The sequence below is a fragment of the Trichosurus vulpecula genome, chromosome 5, assembly GCF_011100635.1.
Source record: "Trichosurus vulpecula isolate mTriVul1 chromosome 5, mTriVul1.pri, whole genome shotgun sequence".
NCBI lineage: Eukaryota > Metazoa > Chordata > Mammalia > Diprotodontia > Phalangeridae > Trichosurus > Trichosurus vulpecula.
In genome coordinates this window covers 158,692,897-158,714,470 of record NC_050577.1, presented here as the reverse complement: position 1 = coordinate 158,714,470, position 21,574 = coordinate 158,692,897, and the positions used below count along the sequence as shown (strand labels likewise).

The 21,574-nt window shown below is 36.0% G+C and overlaps 1 protein-coding gene across 1 annotated transcript in view; it reads left to right on the top strand.

Moving 5' to 3' along the window:
• PCLO (piccolo presynaptic cytomatrix protein) overlaps window positions 1-21,574 on the top strand; it is a 328,283-nt gene that overhangs the window by 246,243 nt on the left and 60,466 nt on the right. The window contains exons 18-19 of the mRNA XM_036760651.1: window positions 2,547-2,688; window positions 7,143-7,210. Coding sequence (XP_036616546.1) covers window positions 2,547-2,688; window positions 7,143-7,210 — 210 coding nt within the window. The remainder of the gene's footprint in view (window positions 1-2,546; window positions 2,689-7,142; window positions 7,211-21,574) is intronic.

Genomic DNA, 21,574 nt, shown 5'->3' with positions numbered 1-21,574 from the left:
ATGATAAAAAGCAGCCCACTAAAAAAATTAAAAATCTAGTTAACTAGTTTAGTATAGAAATGTCAAACTGTTTTGACTGATAATTTTCATTGAATTGTCTTGTTGATTTACTTTTCCAGTTGTAAACAGTTTTGCACTATTTTATATATACATATATATACATATATACATATATAATTGTATGTCTCAGTGATTCTCCCATTTTTGTTTTTTTTTTAATCTTTATTTTTGAAAATTAGCATAATAATAATCCACTTATGTAGCTATTGTCTCTTTAAAATACTGGAGGAAATGAAAACTTTTACTTTAATTATATTATACCAGGACCAAATATCTTGGGTAAGGGAAAAAAAAAAGACTGATTTTCTAAAACTCTAAAAACTACTTATTTTTGCTTGTAAACAGTACATTTCAAATAGGCAATCTTTATCCTGTAAGCAACCAAAAGCTAGAATTTATATAGCTATAGCACTCAAAGGACTGCAAAGCACTTTACTTAAATTATTTCACACACTATTTCATTTCCTCTTCACAACCCTGGGGAGGTGCTACTATTATTTCCATTTTACAGATGAAGGAACCAAGGCAAAGGTTAAGTGACTTGCCCAGGATGATACTACTAGTATCTGAAGTGGGATTTGAATTCAGGTCTTCCTGACTCTATCCAACACTCTGTCTACAATGTTATGTATGTACAATATAAACTGCCCTCACCCTAGCTTCCTAAATTCCCATGATCCTTATCCTTCATAATTAGTCATCTTTAAGTGAAGCCAAAGTAGCATTCATGAAAAAAGGAAGGATTTTTTAAAAGAATCTTTAAAACATGACATGAAGGAAAAGGAAACCATGAAAAACTAATGGAGGCCAGAAAAGCTAATCCTGAGAAAGCCTCCAAGTTGGTGCTGACTCTCTGGTAGTAGCCTGAGGAGTCATAAGACTGAGAACTAGAATGAACCAGAGTACTTACTTATTCAAAGTTCCTCATTTTATGAAAGAGGAAACTGATATAAGGTGAAGATATAAGGCAACTTACTCAAGAATTCCCATCCTCTTACGTTAATTCAGTGTGCTTGTCACCATACCCAAGCCCTACCATGCCCCCAAAATATATTTTCCCACAAATTCTGTATGTTTTATTTATTTTCATTAAACTGGTAGAAATTCCACCAAATTGGGCTACATGTATTCTTTAAAAAATACAAATACAGTAGAGTTAAAGTGATATCCCCCATTTAAATATTTGTATGATTTATAGTTTGAAAGTAACAGTGGCCCTTAAGAAGAGGGCTGAGCATGGAGTCAAATGACCTGGGTCCAAGTCCTGCATCCAATCAATAAATCCAATCCAATCGATAAAATAAAAAACAAATCCATCAAACTCCCAGCGCACCATGGTAACTCTTTCAGACTGTAAATTACATAGGAGGTGCCAGTCTGCATCAGTGGAAGAGGACTCCCCAGTGGAAATGAAATGGGCCAATTATATTGCTTTGTTCCTAACACCTAGCCAGGCAACATAAGAGCACTAGGGGAATGAAGCCTTCTAGAGAGGTAACAGATGGTGAGGAGTAACCCAGAAAAAGAGACAGAATGGGAGCAAAGAGAGGCTTCTATCTGTTATAAAAAATTTACTTAGGGATGTCTCTGCCCAGGGAAAGGGAGTGGATACTATTCTCTGTCTTTTGCTATTTGACCCTTTGATCCCAATCTTGGAATTAAGGCTATTTTAACCAGCAATTCAACTATACTAAAGGTTAAATTGACTTTTGTGGCACAACTGGGGAAGGGATTCACTGTTTTAAATGTAGTTCCCATAGAAAAATGTATTCAGCATGCTAAACTGATTTGCAAATTTTGGGGACACAACATCAAGGGCTGCCCATACAAGACAAAGGGATCTCTATATATTAAAATTTCTGAAGTCTATCTAAATGACCAGATTATGTTCAACCAATTTGGACATAACAAGAAATTGTTATATTTTGTCATTCTCTGTTTTTAAAAAATAAAAATAACACATCTCATTGTTGTTTAAGATGGAGTTGTTAAGACGTTAACGCTTGTTTGTCCTCTTGTTGTCCCCATTTCTGTTCATGAGTGGTTTTTGAAATGTTTCCTCTGTGAAAAAGTACAACATAATTATTTGTCCTCCAAGTTATCATGACTATAGATTATGAAAGAAAAAATGTCAAAAGTGAAGGAAAGATACAGACTGTCTGGTCTTAGAGATACAATTGAAGAATAATTATGGGCTTCTCAAGAATAATGTTTTGGCTGTCCCCTACCCATCCACCAAACCTACTCCATAAGACAAGGATCACATATTAATTTACTATGGAACTTTATTAATCAAAAAGTTAATATGATCAACAGGTGAAAAAAATTCAATTTGTATTATTTCAAAAATTATAATGCTCATAGATATTTTTAAGTTTATATTGCATATAATGTTAAATGTAATTAGTTTATTGTATGCACTTGCAACCTTTTCATATTAAATATTTTTAAGGTTTTTGCTAACCTGTTGTTCCCACCCTATACAGCAAGACCTACTAATCACCGACCTGCTGAAAGCTCCGTCTCTACGGGCTCATCTGCCAGCAGCTTTGGCAGTGGATATAGTGTGGACAGTGAAGGAAGTAGCAGCACTGCAGGGGAGACTAATCTATTTCCAATTCCAAGAGTGTAAGTTTTTTTTTTTTCCCTTCCCCTCTGACATATTTAGCAGTGAGCCAAAACCCAGCATTCTTTAGTGTGTCATTCAACATCATCAGGTTTCCTCAACATTAATGGGAAAAGGACAAAGAAAAAAAATAAAATAAAGTTTAAATGAAGACTAATTTCCCATTCTCAACAAATGCTTAGGAAGCATGATGCCATTTTGATAGTTTCTATAAACATGGAAAGGACTGAATTGTGACAAAGGAGATATGATTATTTAGTTTATCTGAAAAAGTATGTGGATCAGTCACCACCATTATTTATACAGAAGATTTTTGTTAAATAGGAAAACCATAGGAATAATCAGATTAGCTACAATACAGTTAAATTCAGAACAAACATTTTGATACGTTTTAGTCTTATAATGGGATCATTTTTAGGCAAGAATGTATCAGAGATTTAAAGCTGATATAGACCTTTGAGTCCACTGAGTCTAATCCCCTCTTTTCATATGAGGAAACTGAGGTACAGAGAGGTTGAATGACTTGCCAAGGGTCACAGAGCTAGTAAATATTGGTGGCTGGATTTGACCATTGATCTTTTTGAGTTCAAGTCCACCGTGATCCACACCCTTATTTTAAACTTGGTAAAACTGAAGCCCAGAGGAGTAGGCCTTGACAGGAATGTAGGTTCTCTAAGAACAAGTCCCATCATGGTTTTTCCTTTCCACTGTGTCATCATCCCTTCAGTGACTAAGTACAATCAAAAGTAGAGTTGAAGAATATTTAGAAAAATTGGCATCGGTCCAGTTGGCAGATATCTTTGAAATCATTGCTACCCAAATTTAAAATAATTAACACACTGTGATACTCCTTTACACTTCTGAAGTAGGACTGCCTGGATATTTAAAGCTGATTTTCTTGGAAAATATCACTATACTATTTCTAGGACCATGATCCCAGGAAACACATTGATGACTCCCCAATAGAGCTTATGAGTATATAACATATATAAAATAGAAATAGCCCTGAAAATAAGAAACAGGATTGCACTTTGATGAACTCCTCTATAAAACAGGCATTCTTAACCCTTTTGTTTATGTTGTGGACCCCTTTGTCACTTGGGTGAAAGTTATAGAACCTAGAATGAGGTTTTTCAATGCATACGATACTTAGGATCATACATACCCACATATATACATATATATGCATATATATGTATATATATATATACGTATGTATGTATATATGTGTGTTTATGTATATTTGTGTATGTATATATGTATGTGTGCATATGTATATATCATATATGTCCATGTGTGTATATAATATGAATTATTTAGAAATATTATCAGAAAACTTTAAACAAGTTCCCAGACTGCAGATTATGAACTCTTGCTATGAAATAAAAATAGAATTGAAATATAACAAAGCATAGTAGATGGATAGCTATCCTCCATGTAAAGAAGATCTAGATTGATAGATCCAGAGCTGGGAGGCACATAGATCCTATCGACTACAACTTCCTCATTTTACAGATAACTAATGGAGGCCTTGGGAGGTTGTGTTATGCCCTATATCACAGAAGTTAGGGCAAAGATTTAAAACCAAGTCTACTGACTACTGACTTTTCACTCTCCCAAGCTTTTTATACCATACTCTGTCTTTGGGACCTCAGAAAAGCCAGTCACCTTCACTTATCAGTACCTCCAGGCAACTTCCTCGGACTATAAATTATAGAATATTATCTCTGCATTGATTAAGAAAGTTTCTTCCTCAGGAGCTCCTTACACAGATGACATCACAAGCGTCTGGACAAAAACAGGATAATTTCAGCCTATTCCTAAAGTCCAGGCTATTTTAGGCCACTTGCATTCCTTCTCACCAGAATTCATATCATGAAGCTATTTTTCAGGCACATATGAAGAGGAACAAACATTTAGATAATATATTTGGACAATAAAATTGATGGGAGATCATCGTAACAAGGAGATTAGTGATATGAACATAAAACCACATAGCCATATGCTGCAGACCAAGTACAATTTGCCCCAAATCTTTTTCTTTCTCTCCCTCTACCATTACCCAAATGCCAAAGTTTGTATTATAATATAGGTAAATTTATTGGGGAGGCAGATGAAAGGCAAATCACAGCAAAGAGTACAATCTGGAGGCCAGAGACCAGGATTCACTAGAGTGTCTTCCTCCTGGTCCTAAGCAAATGGATCATTCTATGTTGTGGACTGGAGCTCCCCCTAGCTCTTCTGGTTTGGAAGTCCAGGCTCTTTCTCTCTGCTCCCCTTGAAAGTCCTGTGGTTGTACTTTCTTGTGCGTGTGTGTGTGTGTGTGTGTGTGTCCACGCTGGCCAAAGGAATGTAGACAAACACATAATCTTATGGACAATTCAATCTACCTGAGACTTAAAAAACATTAAAAATCACAAATCTACTTTTTTCTTTATGTTAGGTTTTTCCCACTTTTTCAGCTTGGATTCTTTTGGTTATTACTTCATCTCTCCATCTCTTTTGCTGTAGCTGGATAGGTTTTGTTAGAAATTATTTCTAAGAAGAACTAAATCGTACTAGCTCTGTGACTTAGTGAGTTCAGTTTGACCTAGCAGGATACCAACGACAAATTATTTCTTTGGGCTGCCCTGACCAGTTTCTGAATGAAGTCTATGAACTTGCTTTTGTTTTACTATTTTTATAACCAATATAAATGGTTTCCTTGGTAATCCTATGCATTCATTTTACATAGTTGAAGCCATTATTTTGAGTTGGGATCCATAGCCTTTCCTCAGACTGCCAGAGGGGTCTATGACATCAGAAAGAGTTCTTAAAGTGTGTAGAAGATTATTTGAATCCCTATGGCCTTGTAATCAGAGCATTTTTGAGTCTTCCTGCCTCCATATGATGATCATTTTCCTAAAAGCAGTAACCTTTGACCCATGCTTTGACTCAATGTAAATCAAGGAATATCTACCTTGGCGTCCACATCTGTGAGATGAAGATGTAATATGTAATTCTTAAAAGTCAAAAACCTAGCAATGTTGTTTATCTCCAGTATCTAAGATCACATGGTGACTCAAAGCCAGCATTCAACATTCATCTATGTATCACTATAGGATATATCAAGGTCAATGATCATAAATGGATTGTAGAACTTGGAGTGATTGTTGGAGTCACCCAGCCCAACTCGCTCATTTTATAAATGAGGAAATAGAGGCCAATAGGGCTGAAATGTTTTATCCAAGGTCAAACACATAGGAAGAGGTAGAGCTGGGATTTGAATCCATAGTCTTTGATTCCACATCCAAAAGTCTTTCTCCAGTATTACACTTCATTCAGGGAACCTTTCTTTAACTTCTACATGTCATCATAACCCCTAGAACACTCCATACAGTATGTTCTCAATAAATGTGTGTCAATGGATCAAAATGAAAGGATGACACAAGACAGTTTAAAAACCAGACTTCAAAAATGAGAATTCAGGAAAACCATCTTTACCTTGTGACTTTGGACAATTGCTTCACCTCCCAGTTCCTGAGTTTATTCATCTGTAACCTCAATTTACTAATCTATAATATCAAAGGATTGAATTAAATTTTCTTTCAGCTCTAAAATCATGTAAGAACTACACTTTTTCTGTTCATCAGTGTTCTTGGGATGATGCAATAATTCACTGTGATTATAAAAGTTATCTCAGTGGCACAGTGGATAAAGCACCAGGCCTGAAGTCAGGAAGACCTGAATGCAAATGTGACCTCAGATACTTACTGGCTGTATGACCCTGGACAACTCACTTAACCCTGTTTGCCTCACTTTCCTCATCTGTAAAATGAGCTGGAGAAAGAAATGGCAAACTACTCCAATATCTTTGTCAAGAAAATTCCAAGATAAAAGTTATCAGAAGTAAAGCATCTAGACTGTTACTTTGTGAATTCAAATTTTTATCATTTTTTTCTTTAAATTTCTTCAACCTATCACTCACCTTTTAGTTCTAGAAAATAGTATAATTCCCAGAGATGGAGAAAGGGGAAGGGAGTAGGAAGAGAAATTTCTCTTCCTTCCCCCGAATCCCTCTCACCTCCACTCTTCCCACCCCTATACTGCTACTCTTGGTGGAGGGAACACATGATCAGCAAATTTTTTTCATATTCTATTTCAACGTGAAATGCAAAAAAGCATAATTTAGAACACTTAGATCCCAGAAACTGTGAATAGGATTTAAAATATTTTGATAAGAACATGGAGTTTAAATGGGTCTTTGTGAACCACCCCGGGCCTTAGGACAACAATAGTGGGTGTGCTCATTGAAATTATGTATGAAAAGTCATTGAAATTAAATATATGTATTTCTTATCTTTGGATCTCTTAGACAGTATGTAATTGTAATTATCTGTGATTGTAATTGTCTGTGTACTTTAGCATCTTCTTTTGTAAGGTTTTTTGCTGACAATATATCTATGTATTTTAACAGAGGAAAGATGGGTCAGAATGGACAAGAGACGGCAAAGCAGCCAGGAGTAGGATTAGCAGATGCGGAAGGTAAATTAAAACTCAGAATTATAATCTACATATAATATTTTAAATGCTTTTTGAGATATGTAAGGATTATCTTGGATCCAAAGGCAAAATGATGATTCCCTAAATCTTTTTTAAACCAATAAGTAGGACTAACTTTGTAGCTTCACATAACATTTTCCATATTTCAGCAACTATTTCAACTCAGTGCCTTCTGAGAACTGGAAATTCAAGATGCCAATCCCATGGCATATAATGTTAGCAGTCCCCCTTCATCTTTCCTGCTTCTCCCCTTCCATTCTAATTGGATGGTCCAAGCAAGGAAATCTCTTTTAAGTCAATACTAGATCTGTGTGTAGTAGCAGGACACTTTGAAGAAGACTTTTAAAAGCAGATGGGAAATCTTTTGAATGAAAAAATTTATTTCTAAACTGAATTCTGCCTTGAGATAGAGAATGACAGATAAAATGTCCTTTTCTAATTTTTATGAAAATGCAAAATTACATATTTAACAAAAAATATAACCTGATCAATGACTTAAATGTTCTTACTGTTTCTCATTGTTTGTGTTTTGTTTTGTTGAGTGTTTTTTTTTAATCATTATGTGGAAATGTTGTGTCCCTTATAGTCTTGCCACCTATTCAATCTCACCTAAGTCTTCCCTTTATTTTGAAATAGAAATTATTATTGGAAGCTGTTTGTTATAGTACAAAGATAAAAGATTGGGAGGTAGGAGACCTGGATTATACTAATAATCCATGGCTCTACCATGTACCACCTGTGTGACTTTGAATAAGTTGAAGGAGGAATAAATTATCTTTATGGTCCAAGTTAGACCCTAGGATGCGTCTAGATAGAAATTTATGACCTCGCTTTATGGAAATAATTTGTGACCAATATGACACCTTTTTTTCTGAAGACAAACGGATATATGATTCCCAGAATCCACAGATGAAAGGAATCAATATGCATCCATGTTGGTGATAAAGAACTGAGTATTGAGGAAAATGAATATTTGATTGTACCTCATATTAGAAACTTTACCTTTATAAGAAAACTATTTAAATGTAAATGTTAGCAACTGTCAATGAGGAAAAACTGTTCATCCTACTATGGGTCTTTTCTTTCCACACAAAAGATGTTTATTTTTCTAGAGTAATACAGTCATAGGACATTTGAAATTTTATTTAGACTTGACTCAATCTGTTGTTACTTTTTGCTTACTTATCCTGACCAGAGATTAATCTTAAATTAGTTATTGAATAGAGGGTTACATAGGGAAATAATAACACCAATGAACAGTAATATTACATAATTAATTAGTGGTGCATTCCTTATGGTAATACTCTTTTGGCCAATCTCTTTGTTTTGATTTGACTGTTCAATCAGTCAATCGAAAACATTAAGTGACTACTATGTGCCAGGCATTTTACTAAGTGATAGGGATACAAATATGAAAAAGAGTTTGTGTCTGCTAGGAGCTTACAACCTAATTGGAAAAGACAAAACATAAGGGCAAACTGAAAAGGAAAGTAGGAGGGAAATAGGGGGTAAGGCAGTTGAGAGGAGGACATGACAGATTCTATTCCATAGAAGTGCAGCTGGATATGAAATGAAGAGAAGGATGGCCTGGGAACCATCTTTAAATGGAAGCTTTATATTCATGCCTCATGCCTCATCATCATGTATAGATGTGGCTTGATAGGCTTAAAGACTATGACAATAAAGTCAAGTCTCTTACAGCAGAAAATGGCCTGTATGTCTGTTGCCCAAGGACCAGCCTGGCCAAATTCAGAGAGAATCAGTAATGGAACGTTGGTCACCAATTCACTACTATTTTTTTCTTTTTACAACTCACAAGTACGATTAAGACATGTAGCCTGTGTTGCTGGAGTGGTTACCTACAATGAAGCAAACATTAATCTATGATAAATTGAAATATTTGTGTGGGTCTTTGTAGCACCTTGGATATAGTAGGTACATTTGTTATTGATTCATGACAGACCTTTTACTCTTCCATGACTGAGTTTCTATTCTCCACCATGTCCATTCTATTCTTTCTTTTTGTTACTCAAAGCAACCTATGCCACCTCCACACCTCTCCCTCCCATCAGAAGACCAAGAAAATTGAGGCCATTCATTTGAAACCTCTTGTCTTCCTAGCTTTAAACTTTAAATTCCTCCAGCATTATTTTTCATTCTCTCCTCCTACGCTTCAGTCAATCACTGACATTGCCAGGGCAAAACCTTCTATTTACTTGATCCCAATTCCCTACCATTTCCAGGAATTTGTGCCTCAGATGATTCCTTCTGCCTTTCTAATCTTCAGTCTCTCTTTATCCACTGGTGCCTTCCCTGCTGTTAACATACATCCCTAGATCTCACTATCCTGACAGATAGACAGACAAATAGATAGATAGATAGATAGATAGATAGATAGATAGATAGATAGATAGATGATAGCTATAGATAGATTTTCATTTGACCCTTTATATCTCCAAGTTTCCTCCTACACCTCTCCTTACTTTCACAACCAACTTCATTTAAAAAATAGTTATAATCAATGCTTCCATTTCCTCTTCTTCCACTAACTTCTCACCATCTTGTGATCTGGTTTTTTGACACAACACAAGGAGTGAAATAGTGCTCTTTAAGATTACTAATGATCTTGTATTGCTAAATCTAATGGCTTTTTCTCAGGTCTTATCCTTTTTTACATTTTTGCAGCATTTAATGATTTTGACCAACCCCTTTCTCCAAAATATTCTTTTTTATCTGGGCTTTCATGGCATTCTTCTCTTCTTATTCTTCTCCTACTTGTACTTTCTCATGCCCTTTTACTAGATCATCATCTATGTCCCACCTGTTTATATGGATGTACTCTGGGGCTCTTTTTTCCTCTACATTTTCTTTTTATATTCTCATTAACTTCCATGAGTTCAATTGTTATCTCTATGCAGATGATTTCCAAATCTATATTTCCAGCACTCACCCTTTTCCTGAACTGCAGTCTCACTTCACCAACTAGCTGCTGGATATCTCTGTCCCATGCATACCCCAAACTCGACATTGCCAAACCAAAACTCATTATTCCTTCCACCATCACCCCATCCCAATCAAAACCTGACCCTCTCCTTAATTTCAATATTTCTCTAAGGGCACCACCATGCTTCCAGAAACCTAGCTTCATGGCCTTGGAGTCATCCTCATTTTGTCTACTGTCTCTTGTTTACTCCCTCCTTCAATGTCCAATCTGCTGCCAATTCTTTTCGATTCTCCCTTCACAACATCTTTCCTGCCTAACCTTTCCTAACTCCTTCTTTTCACTCCCATAGCCATCTTCCAGAGTTCAATCTCTTATCACTTCATCTGGACTATGGTAATAGTTTCTTAATCCATCATCCTGCATCTCATCTATGCCCTCATCTGTCCTCCACAAAATAACCATATTAATATTTCCTAAAGTCCAGGTGTGATGATTATTATCATTCCCCAATTTAATAAGTTTCAATGGATTCCTACTGATTCTAGGATAAAATGCAAAACTTTTGTGGCATTTTAAAATTTTAACAATCTGCCTTCAATTCAATTTCAAAAATGATTTCTCATTACTCCTCATCATACATTATATGTCCCAGGCAAACTGGTCTGATTGCCATCATCTGTGAATAGCCTTTGCACAGGCTATCTCTTCCTCTCCTGGAATGTTCTCCATCCTCCCCTTCACCTCTTAGAACCCCTAGTCCCCTTCAGTTCAAATACTATCTCCTACATGAGAATTTTCTTGATCCCCTCAGTGGTTAATGCTAGCTCTACTTTCAAAATTACTTTGCACATGTAAGCATTTATATTCCTCGATGGCAAGGAATGTCTAATTTCATCTTTATATCCTCAATGCCAACTTAGCACAGAGCTTAGTAAATAGCTGGCACTTAATAAATGCTTTTTGAAATTAGTCAAATTATAAATATTCATTGAATTGGTAAACTGAAGTGAAACCAAATGATCATTCACATATCTATGTGTAGTTGAACAATCTCTTAAGATATATAAATATATTATGTGCATTCATATGGTTATGTAAGGTACCAGAAATGTTAACCATTAAATGATATAGCTTAATTCATAAAATATGTATTAATAGGGAATATACAGACAAGGTTGATTGACTAGCAATAATTTTACTTGAACAAGATGAAATACGTGGTAAAATTGCACAAACAGAAATTTAGTGAAACATTAAGTGATATAAATTTTCTTCTCTTGATAAATAAGGATTAAAATTTTAAAAATAATTTGGACCATACTGGTCAAGGAACAACTTTACCTAAAATAGTTTGAAAATTGAAGTCATAATGCATTACCTGCCTTTACTTCTAGTGAAGTAAAATTACATTTCATTATTTCAAGACATTTGCTTCCATTCTTAACATGACTGTAGGCTGTTTCTAAAATAAAACAAATACAGCAACCACTCACCAGGTGATGGGGTGGGGCCAAGGAGTGAGTAGGAGTGAGAGAGAGAGAGCAGGTCAGAAAACAACCAGCTGCTGAGTGACTTTTTTCCACTTTTCAACTAATTGTGGCATCCTATAGACTTGAAGAACAGTCAAAAAATCTCTATTGTTCAAGAAAGAAGCTGAAGAAAGAAGTCTTTTGTTGAAATCCAGGAGAAATTGGCATATAAAGATGCCAATCTAAAGTGACCTTCCCCCTAACCAAATATATACTTATGGACTGAAACCAGGGAACAATAACATGATTTGTTCTCTGACCCAGCAGAGACCCAGGCAGTATTTGACAAGAAATATTTCACAAGATTGAACGTTATGATGACCATGATCTTCAATATCTCGGGTTTTTCTTCAAGACTAACCAAGCACATCCTTGTTCTATCTATTTATTAGGTTGTGAGCCAGGCTATTTATTATAGCTTATGATAGAAAATTCTACTTTTTACCCAGCCTTTTCTATTGATATTTCATCTGCTACAGAGTGGAGACTCATAAATTTCAAGCACAATGTGATATTAATTCAGTGGGGTCATAATGTAAAATCAATTGTCTCTACTGAGGTCCTGACCCAAGTTTTAGAAAAATACATGAATAATCTTAGGTACTTTTTTAAACTAGTGAAAGTAGTGGGTTTTTACAGAGTAAGATTTGTTATAAGCAGTGCCACTTTGGATCACAACCAAGGGAGTATAGTTATTGAATGTTCTCATTATAGTGTCACTTTCACCTCTAAGGATCACAGATAGAAGAGATCCTGCATGTAATGTAAGAATGAGGCTTTGACATATTTCTTTTACAGACTGAAATTATAAAGCACCAAATAAATTGAGATTGCTAAAACAAAACAAAGTAAGAAAGTCTAATCTTGGTTTGTTACAAAGTGTCAGGGAAGAATATTTTTTCTAATAATTTATATTTCAATTTCAATACAAAAAGTTAGTACTGCATACGGAAGCAATGATATTTGTATTTTAACAGGTTATGTTGATGTTATTTAGATATACCCTTAATAACTCAATAACACCAATTAATGACATTAAGTTATTTTTTCCTCTGATAAATTTTAGAAGTAGTGCATTAAGATTTTTTCAACAGGTTTTGTCCTGACATTCTCTCTTGCATTCTATGTGGTAACTTTTCAGTGAATTTGATCACATATGCAAATAATTGCATCTCTCAGAGCAAATTTTTATTATTTTTATGCCAAATGATTAAAAATTTTTACTTGGCTTTTACTTGTTACCTTCTTGGAAACTTCTAGTAGAAAAAATTGAATGCAGAAATATGAGTGCAGAAGTATCAGAATTGCCAAAAAAAAAAGATTGCAAAAAAAAGGATTATCATAGAATAATAATTCTCTTTGCATCAAGATAGAAAACTACTGTGTGAGGCAGACAACTTAATTAGCATAATCCTTAATTACATTCCTGTGTCATAAGTTATGATGGTGGGAAGTGTGGCCTTGTTGTGTACATGAAATATGTTGAGGAAAAGACATTTGAGTATGGTCTCGCAATGCTGATTCTGTATTGGGGGATGAGAGACTAGGTTCTAGGATTAGGAAAAGGGAGGCAATACTTTGTGTAAATGGCTACAGAGGTTGCAGGCTCTGGGTCCTGGACCACCAAGTGATGTAGGATCAGCAAGCTGAAGTTATCTATGGCCCAGTTCTAGACCTCAGTAGTCTCTGACTGTGAAGACAGAGTATTAGGCATGGGGAGAAGAAGGGAAGTAAAGTCACAGGTATATAAGTTGGTGCTTCCCTGTCTCATCTATTCTATGGACCCATATTTATAATGTCTGATTATTCATGTAAGAGAAAAATAGACTAGAGATGAAGAACTTCCTCATAAGAATGTTTTCTTATCATCATCCTTTTTTTCTTACTTGTAATTGACTTTGATCTTGCTACATGTCCTCTTGTAATATTTGCTGTGTGAAGTAAAGCTGTTTGATTTCCCATGTTAGAGTGTATAATCTTAAGGGATGGGTATCATGACAGCTTTTGTATCCTTACTTCATGCCTAGCATAGTCTTGTGTATGAAGAAGGTATCCAATAACTAATGATAATAATAAATAGCTTAGGATAGCTTGCATTGATATGGCTCTTTAAGGTTTGCGAATCACTTTGCAACCATTATGTCTTTTGATCTTTACAACAAATCTGGGATGTAGGTACTTTTGTTATACCCATTTTACAGATGGGGAAACTGAGACAAAGGTTGAGTGACTTGCCCAGGGTCTCACAGCTAGTAAGTGTCTGAATCTGAATTTGAACTCAAGAATTCCTGACTCCAGTTCTACTCCCCTATCCAGCTGCCTGTTTCATGAATTTGGCATGAAAAAATAAAAGACCATATTTGCAGAAAATATATAATATCCAATACAGATGTATATTACAAGTGAACATTCTATATGTAGATATATAACTGGGTATTCAAGTACTTATGTGTATATTTAAACACATGTATTCATGTTTATATAAGTGTAGATGTGTACGCATACACATAAATATCTATGTAAGTATCAAATCATACAACAGTTCCCCATGACGGGTATAAATGGAGAGAGAAGAAATGAAAAGGAAGAAGTAGCCTTGCACAAAGTAGTTCTAAATAATAACAATCATAGCTACTAATTACGTAAGCACTTTAAGTTTTGTGACGCACTTTACATATTCTATTTCATTTGTGCCTCAAGGTAACACTGGGAGGCAGGAGTTGTTATTAGTTCCACTTTACAGATGCAGATACTGAGACGCAGGCTAAGGGTCACATGACTACTAAGTGTCTGAGGCGGGATTCAAACGCAAGACTTGTTGATTACTTACTGTATCGCTATCTAGTGTGGAAAGAATGGAAACACTAGGATCATCAGCCCAATAGGAAGGAGCAAACCATGTTTGGTTACGTGCTCAACCAGAGAGAATTCAATCAGCAACATGCAGGAGGTATGACTCAAACACAATATGCTCTCTGTCACCTGAGGTGAGAGCTTGGGATGAGCCCGATACTAGGACTAGCTGGACTAGCTTCACTGAGTTCAGATTTGAAACAATCAGGGTCCTCGACTGGAAAGTCTTGAGGTAAAAAAACAGGTGTTTTGATCGCTAATCAGTTGGTGTGAGAGAATCACTTCTCATATGATGGTTGTGGGCAGTTACTACAGTCAGACAATTGCTAGAAAGTGTGCTTAAAAACTCAAAAGTAATTAGGTGTCAGAATGTTTTCTAGCCGTGGTGTGGCTACTGTAACCATCACAGGAAAAGACCCTGAGATCCTGGAGCTGTTAAAAAAAAATAATAGAGCTACTGTTGTATTTCTTAAAGAAGAACTGAAGTAATGTGGGAAAGCTAAAAATGCAATATTTTTTAAACTCACGTAGGCTTGATTTCTCATAATTGTGGCTGAAAGATTGTGGGGTTCTGCCTGGGTTTTTATCCTGGCCCTGAAGCTTCCAACCTGTGTGTCCTTGCGCAAGTCATTAAATTTTTCAAGCCCCGGTCTCTTCATCTGTAAGATCAGAGTTGGCCTAACTGAATTCTGAATACTTTTCTAGCTCTAAACCTATGATCCTGAATGTTTCTTTTGCTCCTTTGGGCTAGTATTAAGAAATGCTTTATTTATTTAAAGAAAAAGAGTCCATTATTTGTTCAACTGCCGGGTTAAACACCAGGGAAAATGGCTTATAAAGTTCAGTTTGGAATTGGTCAACTTTAAGCATTAATCACTTAATATTTTACACATATTCAAGTGTTTAATGAACATTATTTCTCCCTTATCCATTCACATTTTTGTCTCTCCCGTTGAATAAATGAAAAGATTTTTTTCTGAGAACTTTTTCAAATGGACTTTTTTGTTGAATTTTGGCTTCTTTTCAAGCCAGATATTCCATTTTAAACAGTGAGGCTCCTTTGCTATATTTTTCATCCATTGTGGGGAAAAAATATACATCATTGCAACAAGATTTCTCAGTATCTTTTCCCTTTTGACATTAAATCATCATCCTATTCCGTATCTCTCAACTCTAACTCACATTGACTGTCTAGGGTTTTCAAAGTGGATGATTAATCAATGCCCCCCAAAAATTTAAAGTAGGAAATATCAGCAAGTGCAATCGCCTGCCCTAAATAATTGCGTCTAGGAGAAAGATAATGGCCCAGGAAGCACAAAGGAAGCACCATAGTTTATCTGAAACCACCTTCTGGATATTTTTCCTCTGAGAAGATAGCCCAGAAAGGACACATGGAAAGATTGATGAAGCCATTTCTACCTGTCATTTGTTCATATGATTCTGAGTTCTATAAAATGTCTGAATCTCTAAAAATCATCACTTTGAAAATATTTACCATGTCTCTGCTAACCACAACAATACTAGGACAGAATAGTATATATGTGTGGGGGTAGGCAAGTGTGTTTATACATGTATACATATATACACACATACATATGAGTGTGTGACCACTAGGTATTGGTGTAGAAAAGTTTTCTAGGGACTGGCTCTTTTTCTTAATTCTTTTCTTTGAAAAGTAAAAAGGGAGGAATTGATTCTTTTCTGACCATGACTTTTGCCTCTCAAAGAGTGGCTCCAGGGATATATCCTTGGGTGAATCCTTTTTTCTATACCTGTACAGTAGATAGAGTGCTGGGCCTGGAATCAGAAGGACCTGAGTTCAAATGTGGCCCTGGGTAAGTCACTTAACCCTGTTTGCCTCAGTTTCCTCATCTGTTAAATAAGCTGGAGAAGGAAATTGCAAACCACTCTGGTATCTCTACAAAGAAAACCCCAAATGGGATCACGAAAAGTCAGACACAACTGAAAAACTGAACAACAATAACAACACCCAAAGCTTTCTTCTTCCACTTGAAGACTGAAATCTTGCCTGACATAGTAGTTATGATCAGTCGTGGAATTTATACAGTGGTGGGGTTCAGCCGGTTCCCACTGGTTCAGTAGAACCGGTACCTAATTTTAGGTTGAGTTGGGTGAACCAGTTGTTAGCAGTGGTGGGGCCTCTGCCACCTGCAGCAGCAGGGGCAGTGCCTGGGCTCAGTTCTATGGAGAACTGATTGCTAATTCATTTGAATCCCACCACTGAAGTAAAAGCTCTCACAAAGACACAAGTTGAATCCAAAATTTTCATGTGAAGATTTTTAGAAGAAAAATGTTAAATGGAGAAATGAGTTTTGGAGCATGTTTACAATTCCATGAGCCTTTCAGTGACAAACAGTTCAGCCACATTCCCTTTCAGGTTCCCTCCAATAGGCAAAGTTGAGAGTAAGGGAAATGCTAACTGTATTAGCATCAACATCCATTGTCAGAATCCAGCCAAAATGCCCGGCCTAGCACTGGGCTAATGCCAATGCTCTATCCCTCTAAGATTCATCTTCAACCCATCACCTCTTTTGCAGCACCATTTCTGATTGTTAAGAGTCATCTTTGTTCTGTCACAGAGTGACTCAAAATTTCTCATCACCTTGCAAACATCCTCCTCTTCCTCTCACTTCCCCTCCAGGTTCAGAATTGCCCCATCCCCTTCAGGATTAAGAAGACTGTGACTCCTAAGATTCTCACTTGAAGACTCAGACTCTTACCTTTCTTTTGGGGGCAGCCACTCCGAGCACAATATTACCTATAAAGCTCCATGGAGAAAAATCACTGAATATCACATTTTAGAGATTCATAATAAGCCATTTTACCACCTGTATTTGAAGAGATATTGCTTTTTTTGAATGAATGTTAGTACGTTTCCAGGGTACCAGGATGACATGATTTCTAGCAGTGACAAAAACTATTTACACCTGCCAACATCCCCGGGAAAAAATACAGAACACATGGGGTTATAAATTTTATAGTGGGGAGGGTAATTCTAAGGACTGTGAGTTAGAATCTTGGACTTGGAATAAAGCCCTCTATCAACCTTCTCTAATATTCCTATATGATGATTAATAGAATCAGATATCTTCCTATATAGGTAAAAAAGATCAATCTTCCAAAATCTTATTGATAAGAAGAATAAGTATAGGAAACAATTATTTATATTTTTAATGGTTCAAAAGTTACTTACATCATATAGGGATAATATCAATAATTACTCAGCAAAAAAAAAACCTGCTTTTGCTATATGTGAGAGAAAACAATTTATGGAATCTTAGCAATGCTATTTTATCATAAATAATCTGCAGTTCTTCTCAATCTGGGTCTTTACCTCATATGTTATGAAGGGCTAAGGGGAATAAGATACCACAAAAGACACTGAGTGCAGAAATTCTGCAAAATTCTAGATCCAAAAAAGGAAATGAGAGAGAAAATAAAAAAATGCACTTAGGTACTGCAATTGAACACTGAACCTGGAGGCAAGAATATTTAAGCTCAAATCCAACCTGAGGCACTTACCAGCTAGGAGGATCTAGGCAAGTCATTAAACCACTCTTTGCCTCTGTTCCCAGGGTTGATCTAAGGGGGAAAAATGTGATGATTTTTTTGCAAATGTTAGTTATTATCATTATTATTATCATCATTAATAAAGAAGGGCAGGTTTTATGGGGTTAGACTGAAGTGCCATATTCCTAAAACCAAGAAACTTCATTCTGGCTATTGAAGAACTGAAGGCAAAATATCCTCATAAGGAACAAGGAAATAAATGAGAAATGAAGAAGCAAAATGTGTCTCCATCCCTCCTCCACCTTGAACACAGATCCACTTCCTCATTATAACAATTTTTTTTGTTTCATTCACTCATTTTTGACCAAGTACCAATGCAAGGAAAACTTAGAAGTAAAATAGTAGATAATATTAGAGCTCTATTCATAGATTGGACACTTGAAGAGAATCAACTGTGACTCAGTGACTAAATTTCACAGGCGCTAAGTTCATGGAAGAATTCAGTACCTATGGATATTGATAAGTCCAGACTCTGTAAAAAGATGAAGGGCAGGGCCAGTTAAGTCCACCATTTTGTTGACATGTAAGGTAAACCAGCTCTTGAAATTTGAACTTGTCCTATTAGATTGAATTATTTCCTTCTGTTAACTTCATGTGCTTCCAACTAAACTCTTGGGCTTCTTTAAGCTTTTGTTAGGAAAATCAAACTCCCCAGCAATGGTTTCCTGACAAGATAGCTTGTGTTATCAAATAGGGAAATGCATGATTACATTCTGGGTTAGTCAAATATTTTCTTGTAGGAAGGCTACAGGGTTAAGATTAGAATTAAAGAGCATTCCCCTGTCTAATTTAAATTTCAGTGGCAGAATCCATGAAAGTTATGAAATTCTATGAAATAACACTGCTTTTAAAAATGCTTTAACATTTTAAAATATTGTGGTATTTTATGTACATCTAAGAACTCAATATGCTTAATGGGCCTCTTTCCATTGCTGCACAATTTCACTTATTATTATACTAGAAAGATACATAGATTAAAAGGTGGAGGGGAATGTGAAGTCCATTGAGTCTATTCCCTCATTTTTCAGATGAAGAAATTGAATTGTCTGAGGCAAGATTTGAACACCGGTTTTCCTGACTCCAAGCCCAGCATTGAACCATCTAGCCACTGTACATTGGAGCCCCAATGCAAAGGGCTTTAAATATCAAACAGGGGAGTTTATTTATCATGGTGGGAGTAGGAAGCCACTGAATCTTCATTATCAGGAAAGTGATGTGTTCACATATGTACAAGAAAAAATCAGAGTGGGGCACTTGGCATCCTCCCAGTCCCAGCTTTTCAATCCAGAGTCATAGAAACAAAGACCAAGTAATCTGATTGACATGGTGTTTAAAGGGTTTAACACCCCCCACCCCAAATTGCCTATAAACTTCCCAACAATAGCATGATGTCAAATATAATGCCCTGAGTATATTTACTATCTAACTTCTGGGAACAGTCTCTCATTATCACAAACACCACATTCTCACATTCTCCATAGAGTATCTTTCCCTTTTAACTATCAAATCCAATTTAAAATCCTCAGACTATAGTATGACTTTAATATCTAAACTGGCTCTCTAGATGAACTGTTACATGAAAAGTTCTTTCAGATAAGTTTATTCAATTTTATTAAATATAATTACTTTCTTTCCTTTTTTTGTTTTTGTCATCAAGATCTTATACAATTGGCCTACACTAGTGATGTCAAACTCAAAAAGAAATGCGGGTCACTAAAACATGCACAAGGATCCATAAGTCAAATATTGACTTAAAAACCACACATTAATATTATCCACATTTTATTGTATGTTTGTTTTGTTAGATATTTTAATCCGATTTGTGCCTTATTCGGGTGTGTTATGGGCCACATGCAGGTCTATGAGTTTGACATAGCTAGTCTAAACAGTTAATTAAAAGATGAGATTTGAAGATCACAAAATGGTGCTGCCAGAAATTTTTACCAGTCCAAGAGCCCTTCATAAATTCAATCTAGGACTAATTATAGAACTTCAGGACAAACATCCTCTTCCTTTTCACAGTCTCACTGTGTACCTGGTATTTTAGAGTCTCAGGGAATCCCAGAACTTCACTGAGGAAGAGCTAAAGTTATCAGGGTATTTTTACTTATGATAATCTGAAATCTCCTCCTCTGTAACTTCTACCCATTTTACCCAGTTCTGCACCAACAGCTAAGTTAAATAACTTGAATTTTTCTAATGCTGTGGCTCGGTGGAAAGAGCACTGGCTTTCTGAAGTCAGAGGACAGGACCTGTTTCCAAATCTTGCCTCTGGTATTTTCTCATCCAGACTGTTGGATTATTTGGTTTCTAAATTTACTTCCAGTTCTGTCTATAATCCTATTTTCTCAATCTTTTCGCCACAATAAAAAACTCAGGTCCTTCAATCAATCTTCATATGGCATGGCATCCAATCCCCTCACCTTCATGTTCCCATTCCTCTGGGCCCAGTGAATTTGGCCAATGTCCTTTTTGAAGTGCTATGCCCCAGCATGAATACTCCCGATGTGGTCTGGCCAGGGCAGTAGAGTGATATCATCCCCTCCCTCAATCTGAGCTCTGTGCTTTTCTTAAGTTCACCTAAAATTGCTCCTTTTGCCAACATAGTAGACTTGTGTAGTTGATTTTTGAACCTAATGTTCTGCCAAGTGAAAAGTTTTATTTATTAGCCAGCAATTCCATTTAAACAAATTTATGACTACGGTTAAATTATAATGATTTAGTGGAAAGTGGTAATAAATGATAATATGTCCATGTGATATCTCTAACACCCATCTCCTCTTCACTCTCACTGCCACCAACCACCCTTATCAATTCTTATATGGGCTATGATAGTAGTCTCTTTACTGGCCTCCCCTGCCTCATGTCTCCCACCTCTCTAATGTATATTTATACATCCTTGTACAATATAGGGAAAGGCACATACAAACAATCAGACATTGTCATTCTCTTCTCCAAAACATTCCATGGCTTTCCAGTCTTTAGCATAAAATCCAAATTCTTTAGTATGGCTTTTAAGGCTCACCACTCAGACTTTGATGAACCCTTTCAACCTTTTTTTAAACCCTATTCTACTTCAAACATTCTCTATTCTAGAGAAAATGGATTCCTAATCATGACTTGGATGTTTCTGCCACCATGCAATTGCCTACATAGCCCACCATCCCATTCATGATCTCCCTTAACTTCAGTCTTTTGTTTTGTTTTGTTTTTATATATTCTGTGTCATGGAAGTACAAGATTTGGAGCTGGAAGATGCATTAGAGATCATCTAGCCTAAACTCTTGAGTTTACAGATAGGGCAGGCACAGTAGATGGAGCACTAGACTTGGAGTAAGAAAGACCTGAGTTCCAGTCCAGCTTCCGGGGCAAGTCATTTTACTTCTGTCTATCTCCATTTCCTCACCTGTAAAATGGGGATAATAACAG